General features: G+C 46.7%; 7 protein-coding genes across 7 annotated transcripts; 3 read left to right on the forward strand and 4 right to left on the reverse strand.

Annotated features, from left to right (window-relative positions):
* The first annotated feature begins 1 nt into the window (after position 1).
* Positions 2–1,988, forward strand: BDCG_03644 (4-nitrophenyl phosphatase). The gene is made up of 5 exons (XM_045419283.1): positions 2–295; positions 420–441; positions 554–622; positions 742–833; positions 908–1,988. The coding sequence occupies exons 1-5, from the start codon at positions 227–229 to the stop codon at positions 1,577–1,579; spliced, it is 924 nt and encodes a 307-aa protein (XP_045275634.1). The 5' UTR covers positions 2–226; the 3' UTR covers positions 1,580–1,988.
* BDCG_03645 (uncharacterized protein) lies at positions 1,635–3,634 on the reverse strand. The gene has a single exon (XM_045419284.1). It carries the CDS (start codon positions 3,424–3,426, stop codon positions 1,939–1,941), a length of 1,488 nt encoding a protein of 495 aa, XP_045275635.1. The 5' UTR covers positions 3,427–3,634; the 3' UTR covers positions 1,635–1,938.
* On the forward strand, positions 3,548–5,123 carry BDCG_03646 (ATP-dependent Clp protease, protease subunit). Its single transcript, XM_045419285.1, has 5 exons — positions 3,548–3,844; positions 3,899–3,917; positions 3,998–4,023; positions 4,094–4,235; positions 4,315–5,123. The coding sequence occupies exons 1-5, from the start codon at positions 3,713–3,715 to the stop codon at positions 4,740–4,742; spliced, it is 747 nt and encodes a 248-aa protein (XP_045275636.1). The 5' UTR covers positions 3,548–3,712; the 3' UTR covers positions 4,743–5,123.
* On the reverse strand, positions 3,844–6,522 carry BDCG_03647 (uncharacterized protein). Its single transcript, XM_045419286.1, has 2 exons — positions 6,032–6,522; positions 3,844–5,951 (listed from the first exon to the last, which is right to left on the reverse strand). Exons 1-2 carry the CDS (start codon positions 6,253–6,255, stop codon positions 5,195–5,197), a joined length of 981 nt encoding a protein of 326 aa, XP_045275637.1. The 5' UTR covers positions 6,256–6,522; the 3' UTR covers positions 3,844–5,194.
* Positions 6,523–6,603: 81 nt separating this feature from the next.
* On the forward strand, positions 6,604–12,666 carry BDCG_03649 (uncharacterized protein). Its single transcript, XM_045419288.1, has 4 exons — positions 6,604–9,294; positions 9,365–10,458; positions 10,518–11,062; positions 11,150–12,666. The coding sequence occupies exons 2-4, from the start codon at positions 9,768–9,770 to the stop codon at positions 11,495–11,497; spliced, it is 1,584 nt and encodes a 527-aa protein (XP_045275639.1). The 5' UTR covers positions 6,604–9,294; positions 9,365–9,767; the 3' UTR covers positions 11,498–12,666.
* On the reverse strand, positions 6,666–9,057 carry BDCG_03648 (uncharacterized protein; the record flags this gene model as incomplete). Its single annotated transcript, XM_045419287.1, has 10 exons — positions 9,002–9,057; positions 8,844–8,951; positions 8,227–8,795; positions 8,088–8,132; positions 7,969–8,035; positions 7,691–7,910; positions 7,491–7,593; positions 7,123–7,431; positions 6,940–7,048; positions 6,666–6,844 (listed from the first exon to the last, which is right to left on the reverse strand). The coding sequence occupies exons 3-10, from the start codon at positions 8,698–8,700 to the stop codon at positions 6,666–6,668; spliced, it is 1,506 nt and encodes a 501-aa protein (XP_045275638.1). The 5' UTR covers positions 8,701–8,795; positions 8,844–8,951; positions 9,002–9,057.
* Positions 11,739–15,463, reverse strand: BDCG_03650 (aspartyl aminopeptidase). The gene is made up of 6 exons (XM_045419289.1): positions 15,047–15,463; positions 14,887–14,948; positions 14,709–14,810; positions 14,493–14,628; positions 14,344–14,436; positions 11,739–14,284 (listed from the first exon to the last, which is right to left on the reverse strand). The coding sequence occupies exons 1-6, from the start codon at positions 15,342–15,344 to the stop codon at positions 13,203–13,205; spliced, it is 1,773 nt and encodes a 590-aa protein (XP_045275640.1). The 5' UTR covers positions 15,345–15,463; the 3' UTR covers positions 11,739–13,202.
* Positions 15,464–15,895: the final 432 nt, after the last annotated feature.

The raw sequence follows: 15,895 nt of genomic DNA on the forward strand, positions 1-15,895 counted from the left end.
GGGGCCCGACAACTAAATAACAGTAGAGTTCGGTTCCTGCTCCCGAAACGCCGTCACCAAGATCTCGCCCCACCACAGGTATGGTATGGTATGACGGAACCTTCATGTACGCTGGTCGAGAACATTTCTGCTTCATTCTATCTTGTCATGCACATCATCAACGCTGGATGAGACTGGCTGTCCTTGTTTAATTGAAACCCGTCATATTATTACACTGTTCGAACAAATGGCTGAAACGCCTAAATACCTTACGGGTGATCCGGCGGGCATCCAGGAATTTCTGGATAAGTTCGATGTAAGATACTCCCGCTTTTTGGCTTCTGCTCAGTTTTCGACTTTATTATTCATATTGCTACAAATTATTTGTAAAAGGACTTGATTTTTGATATACATACATATACTGAATTGCACTTCCATAGGTTTTTCTCTTTGACTGCGATGGTCTGTAATCTCTCCGAACATTCTCCCACGCCGTTACCCCCCCGCATTATCTATGGCTGGCTGGATTCCACCGAAAGCAGACCGTATACTGAGAAGACAAAATGATATCTAGGCGTCTTATGGTCAGGAGACATCCTATTCGAGGGAACAGTTGAGACCTTGGAGATGCTGAGGCGGAAAGGTGTGTAGACGTATGTATGTATGTGTGTGCATCTTGGTACACATACATCCCCGCAAATACCAATCGCGGAGAATTGCTAATAATTGGAGGATGATACCCATCGCTGGGAAATAATTCAGGAAAGCAAATTATCTTCGTTACCAACAATAGTACCAAGTCCCGCGCGGATTATAAAAAGAAACTGGATGGCCTGGGAATCCCCGCGGACATTGTACGCAACCTGAAATCCTCCCGCCTCCTTCTCCTCCCAGCCTACGCGACATACAACTCCTAACTACCCTACAGGAAGAAATCTTCTCCTCCTCCTACAGCGCCTCAATCTACATCTCCCGCATCCTATCCCTGCCCCCAAATAAACAAAAAGTCTTCGTCCTCGGCGAAACCGGCATCGAGCAAGAACTCAGCGCGGAAAATGTTCCCTTCATCGGCGGCACCGACCCCGCTTACAGGCGCGACATCACGCCTCACGACTTCGGCCAGATCGCCACCGCTGAACCCTCCCTAATCGACCCGGAAGTCGGCGTCGTACTCGCCGGCCTCGATTTCCACATCAACTATCTGAAACTGGCGCTGGCGTACCACTACCTACGGCGCGGCGCGGTGTTCCTTGCGACGAATATCGATAGCACGCTGCCCACTGCGGGCTCTTTTTTCCCTGGCGCGGGCACGATAAGTGCTCCTCTTATAAGGATGTTGGGTGGTAAGGAGCCTGTTTCGCTCGGCAAGCCGAGCCAGGCTATGATGGATGCGATAGAGGGAAAGTTTAAGTTCGAGAGGCAGAAGGCCTGTATGGTTGGTGATCGGTTGGATACGGATATTAGGTTTGGGATTGAGGGTGGGCTGGGGGGTACGTTGGCGGTTTTGACTGGGGTGAATAGTAAGGAGGATTTTACGATGGGGTCGGTGAGACCCACGGCATATGTGGATGGGTTGAAGGATTTGCTCAAGGCTGTGTAGTGCTGCTGAGGTTTTGCTTATGTTTGAAGGTATCATAGACTTCGACATTTTGCGGTTTACTAGATTTGTTCTGATTAGAGACGGGTCATGAGAGTGAGAGACCTCATGTAGTATTTTCATGATACTCCATATAGACCAGCGATAGATGAAAGAATATAATTTCTGGACACTTATTCCTTGTAAATCTATCTTCATCGAAGGAGACTACTTCCTTCAATTCAATGCTCCTCTCGGTCCGTCTATTATACATTTCTAGTTATGATACATTGGTCCATGCAAGGGAAATGGCTAAATATCGCTTTGGAAATGCCTATCCTATACTATATACATGCATTATGATTGGGAATAAAACGGCCTTCTCAGGGTCCATCATACTTCATCATATAAAGTTTCAGATTCCAGAGCCAAGAAATCATAGAGGAGGGTGCTCTTTCTCCCGGCCGGTAAAGGATTGCAGGGTGTTGGAATATATCTGCATGATGACGGAGATCTTTCAGCTGGTCTTCTGTCAGGAGAGTAGTGAGGTCGAACACTGGTACTATCGAGCCTATGGCAGGCAGAGCGACGTAATTAGGTAGCTTGGGAAATACCTTGGCTGATTCCGAATGAGCTTCTGGAGCAATAGAGGCTTCTGGACGGCTTGATTCATCTGTCGATTCTACTTGCGAAGTAGAAGGTATGTTGGGATTGTCTTCTTCAGCTGCTGACTCTTCCCCTGGTAGAGAATTGTCAGTGTCCTCCGTCCCTGCCCTCCTCGATATAAACACCGCTCCCCAAGCTACATGCTCCAAGTCTCCTAATTTCCGCAAATTTTCCTCCAACCCTTCTTCTCCAATAGCTTCTATCCCCGTGTCTAGAACGGTCCAGTCCCCCGATTTCTCCCCGAGTGGCCGTAGCTCCTTCGCCTTCTTCAACCATGCCATGACCCTCTCCCTCATCCGCGCCAAATAATAATCTGACATGTCCCTTCGAAAAACATAAGTCGGTTTCCGCTGCAAGGGTCCCTTTGGTACTTTCCAATTAGTAGGGATAAGACGGCCCGGCTGAGTCTCTTTCATTTTAGAAATCGCATCCAACACCTCTACGCTACTCGTCATGTGGAAGGTACGAAATTTGTATCGTGGCGGAGGAGATGGAGGCGGTAGTATCGCGTCCTCTTCAGGAACGCCATCGCGCGTCTCTGATGATGTCGTTGGCATTCTCTTCGCGCTCACTCTCTGCAGTTCCTCCTTAACCAAGTCCACAGGCATGATCCATGACCTCTTTGTCTTCGGGTGCTGCACCAAGCCCCAGTCTCCCAGCAGTTTATCTGGTATCCGGGCTCCAGTTGCAACGCACATGCGCACAGGGCTTGCTAGTATCTGCGCCCACGGGTTGTATTTTAGGCGGTCAATATCCTGTTTTCCCGCACGGGGTTTCAACTTGCTTCCCCTTTGTTCTAGTCTTGCGACAATGGGGGATTTGGGGAGGTACTGCGAAGGTGGCGCATGTGTATGTGGTATATCTTCTGGCTGTATAGGCAGGCCTGGTATGCTCTTTTCTCCTTCAGTGGGTGTAGAAGGGCTAGACGATTGCGCAGTTTGTGGTTTACTTTTCAACTCTTTAGCGAGTCCGGAGATTTCAGCGTGCAGACTCTCGAGCTTGGAGAGCTCTTGCATTCTTCGTCGTCTTGGATTTCCATGTCGTTTCTTCTGGTTAGGGTTTGGTTTGGGGAAGTGGCAGCTAGAGCTTGTCATGAAGCTCCGGCGCGCTGGAAGAGTGGTAGTCACTTCGATGGCCAGACGATGGAAGGTCTTTAGACACAATGATGCATATGAAATGTGGCAGTATGGACATCTTGTAGTCATTGTTCGCGCTGTCCAACCGCTGTAAAGGTATCTGATTTTTTTTCCGTTGAGGTGGTCAGTCCATTGTTATTGGCATTATTGTGGCTATTATTTACTTAAATAAATATTTAGCCGCGATTGAGGTTTTGCACATGGAGTAAATATTTAGGCTTGGCATCGAAGCCTGAGACTGATAATCATTGAAGAGTTCAAACTTGCAACCTCACACTCCCTTTCGACGACCCCTGCCATTCTTGTTATCTCTGACTCCTCTACCTCATTTAGGCTTTAAGTATCAAGGCCCAAAATGAATTCCTTTAGATGGCTCAGACCAGCAGCCCGGCAATTATCCCTCGCGACGACTAGAAACTACTCGAATCGGCCGAGTCTAACTCCGCCGCGGGGATGGACACCCACTCCTTTCGTGACTGAGACTGTGGTAAGTTCTATATTTTTGGACTGCGGAATAAGACCCTAGAGGCTAACTGATCAGGGAGGTGGCTGGCATACATGTACGCATTGAGCGCGTGTGACGAATTTATCACCTTTTTCTCAAAGCAAAACGAGCGCTGACAACATATCTGTACGAAAGATGATATCTTCTCCCGGTTACTTAAGGTATGACATAACACCCCAGCTCACTCAATTATTACGAGAGAGCCTTGCAGACTGCTAATGATATTTATAGGAGCGCATAGTCTGCCTCAATGGCGAAGTCGACGAAACCCTCTCCGCATCCATCGTTGCCCAGCTTCTCTTTCTCGAAGCTGATAACCCGGAGAAGCCAATCCATCTCTACATAAACTCACCGGGAGGATCAGTAACAGCAGGTGCGGCGCACAGCCAATGAATTATTACGTATATATCCCTTGTTAACCTGGCAATTTTAATCCCTTTCTTCCCATACAGGCCTCGCCGTCTACGACACAATGACCTACATTTCCGCCCCCGTCAGCACCATTTGCGTCGGTCAAGCAGCCTCCATGGGCTCCCTACTCCTTTGCGGCGGCCACCCGGGCAAACGATACTGCCTCCCCCACTCCTCCGTAATGGTCCACCAGCCCTCCGGCGGCTACTTTGGGCAAGCAACGGACATCGCCATCCATGCCAAAGAGATCCTCCGCGTCCGCCGCCAACTCAACGAGATCTATAAGTTGCATTTGACCAAGGAGATGTCGCTGGATGAAATTGAGAAGTGGATGGAGAGGGATTACTTCATGGGGGCGCGGGAGGCGTTGGAGATGGGGATTGTAGATGAGATTTTGGATCGGAGGATAAAGCCCAAGACGGAGGATGGGGGGAAGAGTGGTGGTGGTAACGAAGGTGGGAGTTCGTAGTATTTTGTTTCTGATTTCGTCTGTGTCTGCTTGTGTTGTATGAATATGTTCTGGGTTATGTTACGTTTAGGCTTGTTTGTGCTATTTGTTTGATAGATGGTATTTGTGTGTTTCGTGTTTGCGACCTTAGATCCCTGCCCGAATTCTTATACCAGTCTTCCATATTTCGTTCCATGTTGTTTTCTGTTCCTGACAGTAGATGGTAACGTGACGGGCACAATTCACGATGTGCATGTGCAGTAAATGTACAATATGATATAGACGAAAAGGATTAATGGCGTTAGCGATATATACATGGTACAGAATTATGAATAGAGAAAGGTTCAAAAGTACGCTTCGTTAGTAATAAAGGGAAATAAAAGGATGAGTATGTCCAACCGGCAACCCAACACCGTAAAATGTCTCATGAAAAATCACTGCCCTTTACATGTGCCGCCGTGGGATATTTGCTCTCATGAAACGGTGCGCAACTGGAATCGAAAGCGTCGCTGCAGGAAGGGCACCACCATGCCATTCTGAGTCGATATTGTTGGTTGAGAATCAGTCGACCGACTGGCATTCGTTTGTGGGGCTCTATTCCACTGATCTCGAAGGGCCTGAAAGATGTTTATATCCGCGATGACCGCCTGGGCCGATATAAAAGCGTCACGAGGATGCCTGTCCCCAACCAGAGCGGAAGTTTCACGTTCATCTTCGAATTCAAGAAGTCTAGTCCTGCTCTCCTCAGCCGAAGCTCGTTCGAGCGATGGTAGGTCCTGCATTTCGATATCGTCCGCACTGCCCGGCAAGTGCGTGTCCTCAGGTGCTACACCTCGTTCTTCGGAATCATGGTCTTGTAGATTTGGAGTACGGTTTGCCGCGTCTGTTGGTCTCGCAAGCTGTTTCGTCCTGTCCTTTTCTAGAATGACGCACATCATGATAAGTTGTATCCCGAAAATTAGAAGGTCGAAGAGGAATAGGCGGAATTTTGATATTGGACCTTTTTGTCCGATGAAGTCGATGAATAGGCCGCCATGTAGATAACCTCGAGACGCCTCGCCAGCCATAGGAGCAGATGATACATAGTGGAGGATCATGCAGGCTATATTGCTCAAGAAAACAGTTACGATGGGAGGCGCGTTCGTTGATGTTTCGGGTAATGGTCCGGCTTTAGGTGTGAAGAAGATGAATTGGACTATAGCGCGGATAGTAAAATGGAGGATTGAGCAGCTATTTTGTGAACCAAAACACATCAGTATCAGAATATATATATATTACAGAGACATATCGGCGAGAAGCAGAGAACCTACTCCATATAATAAACGGCAGACAACTCGCAATAGATCAACATATCCAGGTCACGCAGCAGCCTCTCGAGCATGACCGCCTTCGAGCTTGCATAAATAGCCCTCCGTTGAGACCACCCCGACACCCCAAGGTGAGCGGGATTTCCGTCATCGTCGCGGGAGTCGTAGGGAATGTTCGAGACGTCGGCGATGTGCTGCGCATCTCGAAAGACATCCGGAGTGGTCATAGAGGGGACATGGGGACTCCAAGGAAGTGCGGAGCGATCTCAGCTTGAGGCAATCGGATTATTGCTTCGTAACTAACTACCTATTCTGAAGGACAAAAAACTGGATATTTTTTTTTAAAAAAAATAGAAAACACACCAAACGAAAACCGTCCTTGCTCGAGCAGCTGGTAGTTACATTTCCCTACTGGCGTGGATGAAAATGCGCCTGGCTGGCTTTATAGAGCTTGTAACAACTGCTTTCCCCCGGCCGCCGCCGCTTTCCCCAGAACAAACCGGATCTTCTTTTCTCCGAACCCTAATCGAGCTTCGATCCCGCCGCATCTTATCACGACAACCAACAACCAACCCCTTTTTCCTCCCTCCATCTATTCCCACTGGATTCCAGCGCGCGGGTAAGATGTCTATCTAGCTTATATTTTGTCATCTTCATAATCAGTCTGTTTGAGCCCGATCTGTTTGTTTCCGCATTTGGCTTCGAACTTCACCATCTTCTCGTTCACCAAGATTATGTGCCCGACCCTCACACTTTTGTCGGCCTGCGAGTTCCGAGCCGGAATGCAAATGCTAAGGGTCGTCAACTTTTCGACATCTATCATGATAACTGCTTGTTAGCCGTTTTTTACTTACTTTCATATGATAATGGCACTCACCTGGGTCATTCAATTTTATTCCCTGGGGTTGGACTCTTGGATTTGTACAACACCAAATCGCCAACTGTGTCTCTCAGCTGTCTACCCTTTCGCATCACGATGTACCCGTGGATCCATTTCACCTTGTCTTTGACGCTTTCGCCCTGCAGCATCCGTTAGCGTGTCCAGTTTTCATTCTGAGACAATCATTCTTGCAGTATGGGAAGTTCATTGGTACCCGTTTAATGAACCATTCAACATATCCTTTAACTCGCTCTCCCCTGCTAGGACATTTGTATTGATCTTCCTCGTTATCACGTTTGGAATCAAAAGCTCTATGCACGCCGATGCCATAGGACCATCTACTTTTGCGGCTCTCCACTATCGATTGTCCCAAAGCGTGGAGTGCCGCTCCTTTTGCAATGGCCGGCCAAGCTTCGTCTGGTACAATTACATCGACTTTCTTGTCCAGTTTGTTCTGGCAGAATTCTTTAAACTGCTCCTGAACGTATTGGGAGTCGGCCATGCCGCCGCAAAGTATTATTAACTGAGAAGTTCACCTGTCAATGAAATTGCACTCTTACCAACCATTTTAGGAGCACCTACGTTCACGGGATTATCATTATTTTTTCGAGCCATTTCGATTTGTTCGGAGACCATATCGAAGGCGCGGCTTATGACCTTGTCAAAAATTTGCGCAAGTTCCTCACTGCGGATAATGGATTTAATAATTGAGACATTCGTGTTAGGATATGCGAGATGGAACGAACCTAGTGATTTTTACTTGTCCCAATTCGTAGACGTACCCGGCAGCATCATTAATGTTCATAACAAGACGGATCAGGTGCTCTTTTATGTGTTCGTCGCCGTGGCCTGTGAAGCTCCTCTTGATTATTTCGATGTCCGCCATAAACTCGCTACCATGACCTATTTCTTTGGCAGGGAGGTTGGAAAATGCAGATCCGTATTTTATTCCCATGAGTCGATGCAGTTCGCGATCAATCATGGTAGCCCCACACTTTGCGCCTATGTTGTTTCTTATCAGATATAACGGCATAGATGCTCACGCCCGGAGGGCACTTACTAGTTCCTGTACAGGCCTCTCCTACTTCGAGGGGATTTGTCCGAACAATTTTGTAGGTTATGATATCCTAACGATTGCTTGTCAACTTTGCCGTAAGAACTTGAGGCCGATGCACTTACGATCGTTCCCCCGCCGATATCAACCACCACAACATTGTTGTTTACCTGGGAGGGCGAAAATGCCAATGATTAACGTCTTTCGAACCGACTGCTTGGAGTTATAATTGATAAGGTTGCGAATGCAGGCTCTTGATCCTACCTTGAAAATTGAACTGTGTTTCTTCCCCAGGCTGGTTTCGAATGCAGCGAGAGCAGCGGCTTCCGGTTCGTCGATCGTTAAGATTGAGTCGTTCTCTCCGGTTGCAATGCCTGCACGGTGTGCGGCTTCACATAAGGTTGTTTTATACTTCTTATCCCAGTCCGCTGGGATTGTCAATACCGCCTTTACTGGTAGCATATCCACAATTGACTGCCCATATATCGTGCTAAGCCTCCCCATGACGTGCTTATAAAGGCGTCGAAGATATTCTTCGCACAGAATCTCTGGAGTTTCCCCGTCCGGGATTCTCAATAAGCTAGGGCCCACACTCTGGGATAGAAGGGGGTCATCATTTTTAGATAATGTGTTGTCCGGAGCCATGTGCAGCTTGAACCATGATGAGCAGTGCGTTGTGGATGATAGGGCATAACCCCATCCCCTATAGTTCGAGTTTTCTGATTTGTCGTCGATCATCGTGGGGACCTTATATCTGACCTCTACATTCCCTGGCCAGGCTGAAATGATATAGATTTTCTCACGATCAAACTCGGAATGCGCAACAGCAACGCCTGCAATCGGATCAGAATGTCATCATTTATTTCTTCCGATATCCATACCTGAATATGTGGTACCAAAATCAATACCAACGATTAGATGGGCAGTTGCGGTACTATCTTTGCTTTTCTTTGCTGGTGAACCGAGCTCGGACTCGTCTTCTACTTCCCCTATGGCGGAATCCATCAGCCTACTTCGAGGCATGCTTGGCTTGACTTACTTTTGATTGTCTCTCGTTTTCTGACCACCCCATTTGGAATACCGCTACTAGCTCTTGGCTTCGACTTCGGGGTCTGGACGGGTTTTGGGGAGTCTGGAAATCATATCAGTCTCGGCATTATATTCGATCCTCTGTATATTGGCCAACTACCGTCAAGCCCAAATTGGAGAATAGGCATCTTTTCTGTTCCACCTGTTCTTTGCGTTTGGATGTTGATTGAGAGTCTAGGGTTTAGTTGAGCGATGCCGCTTCCATTCGTGTCCGAGGAGCTCCTCGATGATTTACCTGATCGAGTAAGTTAGGTCTCTTTCGCTCGTTTATCTGCCTCGTTCTTCAGTTAGCTAACAAATTGCTTTTTTCCAGGCAGGGCATCATGGCCATTTGGACACTCAGCTAGCCTCACGTTTTGAGGAACCCACTCAGTAGTAGATTTTATTTAATTTCAGGGATTATTATTCATAAACAATGAAGCAATCTTTCCTTTCTCCTCTTTTCATTTAATTGCCCTCAGTCATGCGAAACTATTCAGCATTAGCAAATTATTTCTGTCTCACTTTTTGTGTTGTTGTTTGGCGTCAGTGTCGATTGACTTCCATCCTGTTGCCTGGTGGCAACTACTTCAGTTTCGTTATTCACCTTCAAGCTAAAGCAAGATATCGATGTGTTACTCTCCATTCTCGACATCGGTTGTATCCATATACCTTCGAGCCTTGAAAAATTAACCTGTGGTCTCTTACCGCCGCACTTCTACGACAACAATTTCAACATGTGTTCTGAGGACGCCGGATCTGTGCAGGGCGATCAAAGTCAGAGTGGACCAGCAGAACGTCTCGAATCAGGGGAGCAAGGTCAAACGAGCACTAGCAGTTTCAAGAGGCCATCTGAGAACGATCTCCAAGATGGTCGTACGAACAAGAAACACAAATCCAACTACAACCCCAAAACAAAGGCTATGCTACAGAGTGAGCTTGACCAAGCAAAGAAATCGATTAAAGCTCTGAATACCAAATGTTCCCGGCTCAAACGAGAGAACAATACCTTGAAGGACCAGAATATGGAACTCCAAACCTCGATGATGGAGTTGCGTGAAGAACACAATTTACCGAAGATGGACGATAGTGATGTCCGCAATCGACTTCAGAACCTCATGAATCTCTACCGTGACTGGGCACGAGAGTATTCCCCGGAGGAGCCAGTTGATTTCGATTCATTGCCCTCTGATATGCCGCGTTCTTTACACGAGAGTCTGTTCATGCACACGACATGTTCTGGAAACCTGAAAGCCCTCAGCAAATTTACTTATGGGAAATTCATTTTTCTAAATACGTTTTTGGCGCACTTTGTCTGCTGGTTTATAGTGGAAAATCCAATATTCTTTCTGAACCGAGAATTTCAGGAACAGAAAAAATGTCCGTCTCGACAATTTCTCAACGAGCTAATGGAGTGTGTACCCAGACGTAAGTTGCACCCAGTGAACAATTGTCCGTATTTGCGCTAAACAGACTTCCACATCTAGACAAGAAAGATGCATGGATTGGGTGGACTTTGCGTACGTTGGAACCCAAACTGCAAGGACATGGTGGCAACAGCCGTATTGTTGAGTATAATGGGATTCTCAGTCGCACGACCACTTTCTACGAGAAATCTGCCCGAAGCTTTATCGATATGACGGCTGTTCTACTTAAGCCTTTAACTGAAGGAGCAGTGGCCAATCGCCTTCGGAGCTTGGTACACGTTATGGCCACTACCGGGACTATGGTATTGAGGCTCAGGCAGCAAAATTACGACGTCAAATATCTCACTTCCGATGCTGGTCTTCTGCAGGGTAAAACTTTCAGTCGCACATCTGAAACTATGGAACCACACCCTGCCTTACGACTAAAACAAGATGACAAGAGCCTCGATGGTTCAGTGATAGATTTCACTATCCAGCCTGCAATTTTTGCATCTTGGTTCGACGGACCCGGAGAAGAGGAACGAGTAAAATTCTGGACTAAGGCTATTGTCTGGGCTGGTGGATGTGAACAAATTGGCATTAAGAAAAGGGGTGGCATTAGCTGTGTAAGTGGTTCAAACATTAAGGGAGAACCTGCGTCTATTTCTCAAACTGTGAATAAACGGATTGATGAGCTGACCGCCCCAATCCAGCAAGAAAACCGCACTGAATCCTCCCAACCTGAATTTTCCATACTGTCGCCATCTGAAACGAGTTCTTTGGAACTGCTATCAGCAGTTGAAATTCCTGCCGCGAGTACATCTCACGAAGCGCAAACGAAATATTCGCCCATGAATTCCTCAGAAATATCCACTAGGCCAATGGATCATATGGCGAGCGAGGCGAAGGATACGCGCCTAATTGTTAATACAGCACTTAACCCAGCCCCAACTGATGCGGAGAGAGATGGACCAGCCCTTCTAAGCCAAACTCTCAACGCGACAGAGGATGCTGAATCTGGTGATGAGTCTTGTGAAGACTTTGTCATACAAGACAGTTAACCGGAATGGAATAAGGGAGTTAGTGCTCTAATTTCGAAATTAGGACGAGAATAATAATAGCATCCCATGTCCTGTTCTGTATTCATCGTTTGGGAGGGCCGTGGATTTTTTACAGGACCTCTTCGAGATGATATCTCCTCAAACTCCCCATCCCCTACTTGAATGGAAGACTCGCCAGATCCCAAGCTTTGCCCAGACACCCTAGACAGCTCGCAAACCAAACTGCTTCTTGTTTCACTTACAAATTCCCAAAAGTTCAACCGTCAAGCGAGAGAGTCCTTGCGCAATAGCGATGGAAATATAGGCAACCACCAAGTGTCTATCCATAATTTCATCTTTTCAGAGGAATATGGGACTGAAACTATCGTGGACAGATGGCAGTAAATTTGATGGAATAAGATTTGAATTTCTCTTTGTTTCATGTGGTTTCTTGTTTTTTCCAATTTCCAATTTCTTTATTTTTTACCCTCATTCGTCCCCATTATCAGTTTTGAGGTCTTTGTGTGCGCACGTTTGATCTGAATCTAAGCACCATGGTTCTATTTTCAACATGACCTATTTGATTCCCCCCTGTTTAGCAGGCTGCTAGTGAGATGAAGTGCTTCCGCGGAACTGCTAACTTGTTTGTATGGACGAAATTTGTCAAGTGCGTTGCATCCATGAATTCCTAGGACCACAGAAAGGAGTGGCCAAGTTTTTTTCAAAGAGTTCTTGGACTCTTATTTTGTGTGTGATTTCCAATTTCTTTCTTTCTTTCTTTCTTTTTCTTTTCTTTTCTTTTCTTTTTTTCCCCGGATTTGGGGCTCCCTTTCTGTTTTACTCCTCTCCCTATTTGCATTCACTAACTGCCCCAAATAAAACATGGCCCTACCCATCATTTTGTCTTTCCTCTAATATATTGCACCATGCAAGTGTTGTTGCTGTATCTTCTTCTATTGCAACCTGCGCATTACATCTATTTTTTAAGAGGCCTGATATTTCCTCCATGTTGGCTTCATAAACTTGATTCACTCAAGTTATGTGGAATGGGATGTGTCCTCTACAAAGTATTTCTCCTCACAGCCTGTCAAGTTTTGGAGGATGTTTGACAGCTTGCAGCTTTGATATATTTAGTTTTCGCAATTAGCAATCATGAATTGTTTTCAAATATAAACTGTCCCAGTTCTGTGTTCTGTGCAGCACATGGATGTCAATTGGCTCTGCTCTGCTTGACCAGTGCCGGAATCTGATTCATATCCTCCCCGATTTCTGCGTAAGGAGTGGAGACAGGAAATAGGTGTCTCGTTTATTATCGGGTCTGCTTGAGGGTCTGTGGATCATGACGTCGTGAGCGTAGGAGAATGATATTTAGTACCAAGCTGCAAGCGCTGAACGAAGGCGTATGCATATTGTGTTTACATTGAGTATAGATAACACCTGTGCATTGAATCCAGAGCAAATGGGCGAAGCAATGGTTCTAAGGGTAACATAAAATCTGTGGTGCAACCATAGCAACAATATTTGTATATTGAAGCTTTTATGCTCACGTTCATTCTAAACTTGAGCTTACAGGCTGCTGGGAAGGTATAATAACGACAACGAATAACGAGCTAACATTCTTTATCTTGCACTTTGAATGGTCGTCAATAGCTCGACCGCTGCGGAACTTTCCCAAAGCCCCTACCTCCCTAAAACAACTCCTCAAAAGCATCCCACTCGAAACCATCTAATCAACCAAGATCGTCCTCGCCAACCCCGAGTAATTTTGGAAAAAGCTCTCAAATAGCTTAATTGCATAACCCACATCATTCGTCCCGCCCGTTTCACGAATACTATGCATACTCAACTGCGCATTCCCCATATCCAGCGTCCGCACGCCCAGCGCAGCAGAGAGCATGGGTCCAATCGTGCTGCCGCAGCTCGAATCGTTACGGACGACAAATAGCTGCAAGGGAACACCCTGGAATGACGAGGCGGTCTCCGCACCTATATCATTGCCCGCAGAGCCGGCTAGGCGCGCACATTCCTGCAAAAGGACGATACCAGGCGAGTTCGTCGCGTAACGGGCATTCGCGTTGATTTTAATTACAGGGCCCTTGTTCATCTCTGGCTTGTGGTCCGACTCGTACTTGATGGCGTAGTTGGGGTTTACAGAGTGGGCCATGTCGGCGGAGAGAAGGAAGGAGGTTGAGAGGGATTGCTCGTAGGCTGTTGAGATGTCGACTGATGATGTTGATGATCCTGGGAGAACGGAGAGGCGGCGCAAGATTGCGGGGAGGGCGTTTGAGTCTGCACCCTGTGCGGTACGGCTACCGATTTCCTCGTGGTCGAAGAGGGCGATGAGACGGATCGAAGAGTCGTTGTCGAGAGATTTTGGATCTGTCAGGGAATTTAGTAAGCCCATTGTGGCGCAGAAGGACATGTTAAGGTTATCTAGGCGCGCTGAGAAAATGAATTCATCCAAAAGGCCGCCTAAACAAGCCTTTTGGGTATCGTAGAGGAGCATCTCAAAGTCGACGACGTCTTGAGCGTTGACGGAGAGTTCAGATGCGATTAACTCGACGAGGTAAGGGTGGTGGCGATCCGTAGTTGATTTGAGCGGAGCAAAAGGTGTATTGGACTCGGCGTTGTTTCCGTTGTCATTGCCTTTTGTTCGGATTTCTAGATCCTCCTTAGAATTTGAATCTCCATCTCTCCTGGCTAATTCTGCAGCGACTAGGCCAGCAATCGGGAATAGTTGAGTTTCTTTGTTGAAGGAGAATGTCTCCTGACGATCCAGATGGATGGCTAGTGTCGGGATACGCAGAACTAGGAACAAGTGTTAGATATTTGGCCTGATGTAGTGGTGTTGAGAGGATATATCATACTTGGTCGATCAATGTGGACTAATTTTGCCTCGATGGTCCCGTTGGCGTTTCTCACCATGGCCCTGCCCGCGATGCCCAAATCGCGATCAAACCCTAAATTCACTCTTAGCTATAAGTACATTATGCCAGGTTGTAAAGGAGACAAATACATGTATGCCAAATACCGCCACCGTAGGTCTCCACACCGACTTGGACAAAGCCATCGCCAGACTTCTTCGAGACTGGTTTTATCCTCAAGCATGGAGAGTCGGTATGAGCACCAATCATTGAAATGGAATTTCCGGGCTGATCACAAGGAAGAGATTTTAACTGATTAGCAAAGTGTATATGATATGACCATTATTAGATAGAGAATTAATACTAACTTTCCATTTTTTGCCAATTGCAAAGGCAATGATCGTGGAACCATTGCGAGTCACATAGTACTTCCCACCCGGCTTGCAGATGGATGCCCATGAATCTCTCTCCTAAAAAATACGAAGGAAATTATGGTTAGCATGAATGGTCTGTGGGTACGTCTTGTGAAGTTGAGATTTTACTCACCTTGACTTCTCGAAACCCAGCGTTGATCAGACGCTTACCAGCTGAAGCGACAGCATGAAATGCTATATATACATACTCGTATAGTTAGCTATGTATTCAAGTAAATTGAAAATAAACTAATAAAGTCGGGGGATGGAGGGGCGGGAAGTGGGAGATTTACGTGTTGGGGAAGCATTGACGAAGGACAAAAAGTCATTAGCCTGAGCTTTGAAGTTGATTTCTGTCATTGTAGCTGAAGTAGACGAAGATGAAAGTGATGAGGAGGAGAGTCTACGAGAATGGCTGATGATATGCCACTGGCTCAGTGTTTTCTGGGCGTTAGATTGAGGGTGAAGTGAGGCCTCCCTCTGGGCGTTGTGGGCGAAGTGAGTGGTGGGGTGGGCAGTAGATGCACGACCAAGTGAATGAATGCTATGGCGGGCTGTGCTAAGTGATTCTCCCCAGAGTTTTGAGATCATTCGTGGGGCTTAATTGGTAGACAGAAGGACGCAAACCTTCCTTTGTTCCTGCTGGGGTGGAGTAATACGAAGAAATAGGAAAAGCGCACCGTCAAAAGCGGAGTGCAAGAGGGGTGACGTTGTAATTAGGTTGGGATGTTCGGCCCGATGCACGGACCAGCCTGCTCGGGGTAGTCCCCGTGGGCCGGGATTCACTCAGTATCGTATCGCATAACTTATCATATAACTAATCAAGAGCTCACTTGAATGTGTTATTTTACTTTGAAGTGACATGATTTGCTCTTGTGCTAGTTTTATTTTCCTCTTTACTGTTGTTCTAAGTTACTTGAAGGATGGAGGTGAGCAGGCAGAGTGAATAACTAGGCACCTATTTTAAATCCCTAGTGACGGGATCCTATTAATCAAGTTGTGATACAAAGGCCATGATATTGTCTGGGGAGTGAAGCGAGAGATTCGGCTAGACTTCCAGGGTGAAATCCTCATCTGAGATTCAATTGTCCCTAGCAAACCTCGCGTCATTCAAACGGTTTGTTATTTTGCCTTTGGTGCGC

The sequence above is a fragment of the Blastomyces dermatitidis genome (assembly GCF_000003525.1).
Source record: "Blastomyces dermatitidis ER-3 genomic scaffold supercont1.3, whole genome shotgun sequence".
Classification (NCBI taxonomy): domain Eukaryota; kingdom Fungi; phylum Ascomycota; class Eurotiomycetes; order Onygenales; family Ajellomycetaceae; genus Blastomyces; species Blastomyces dermatitidis.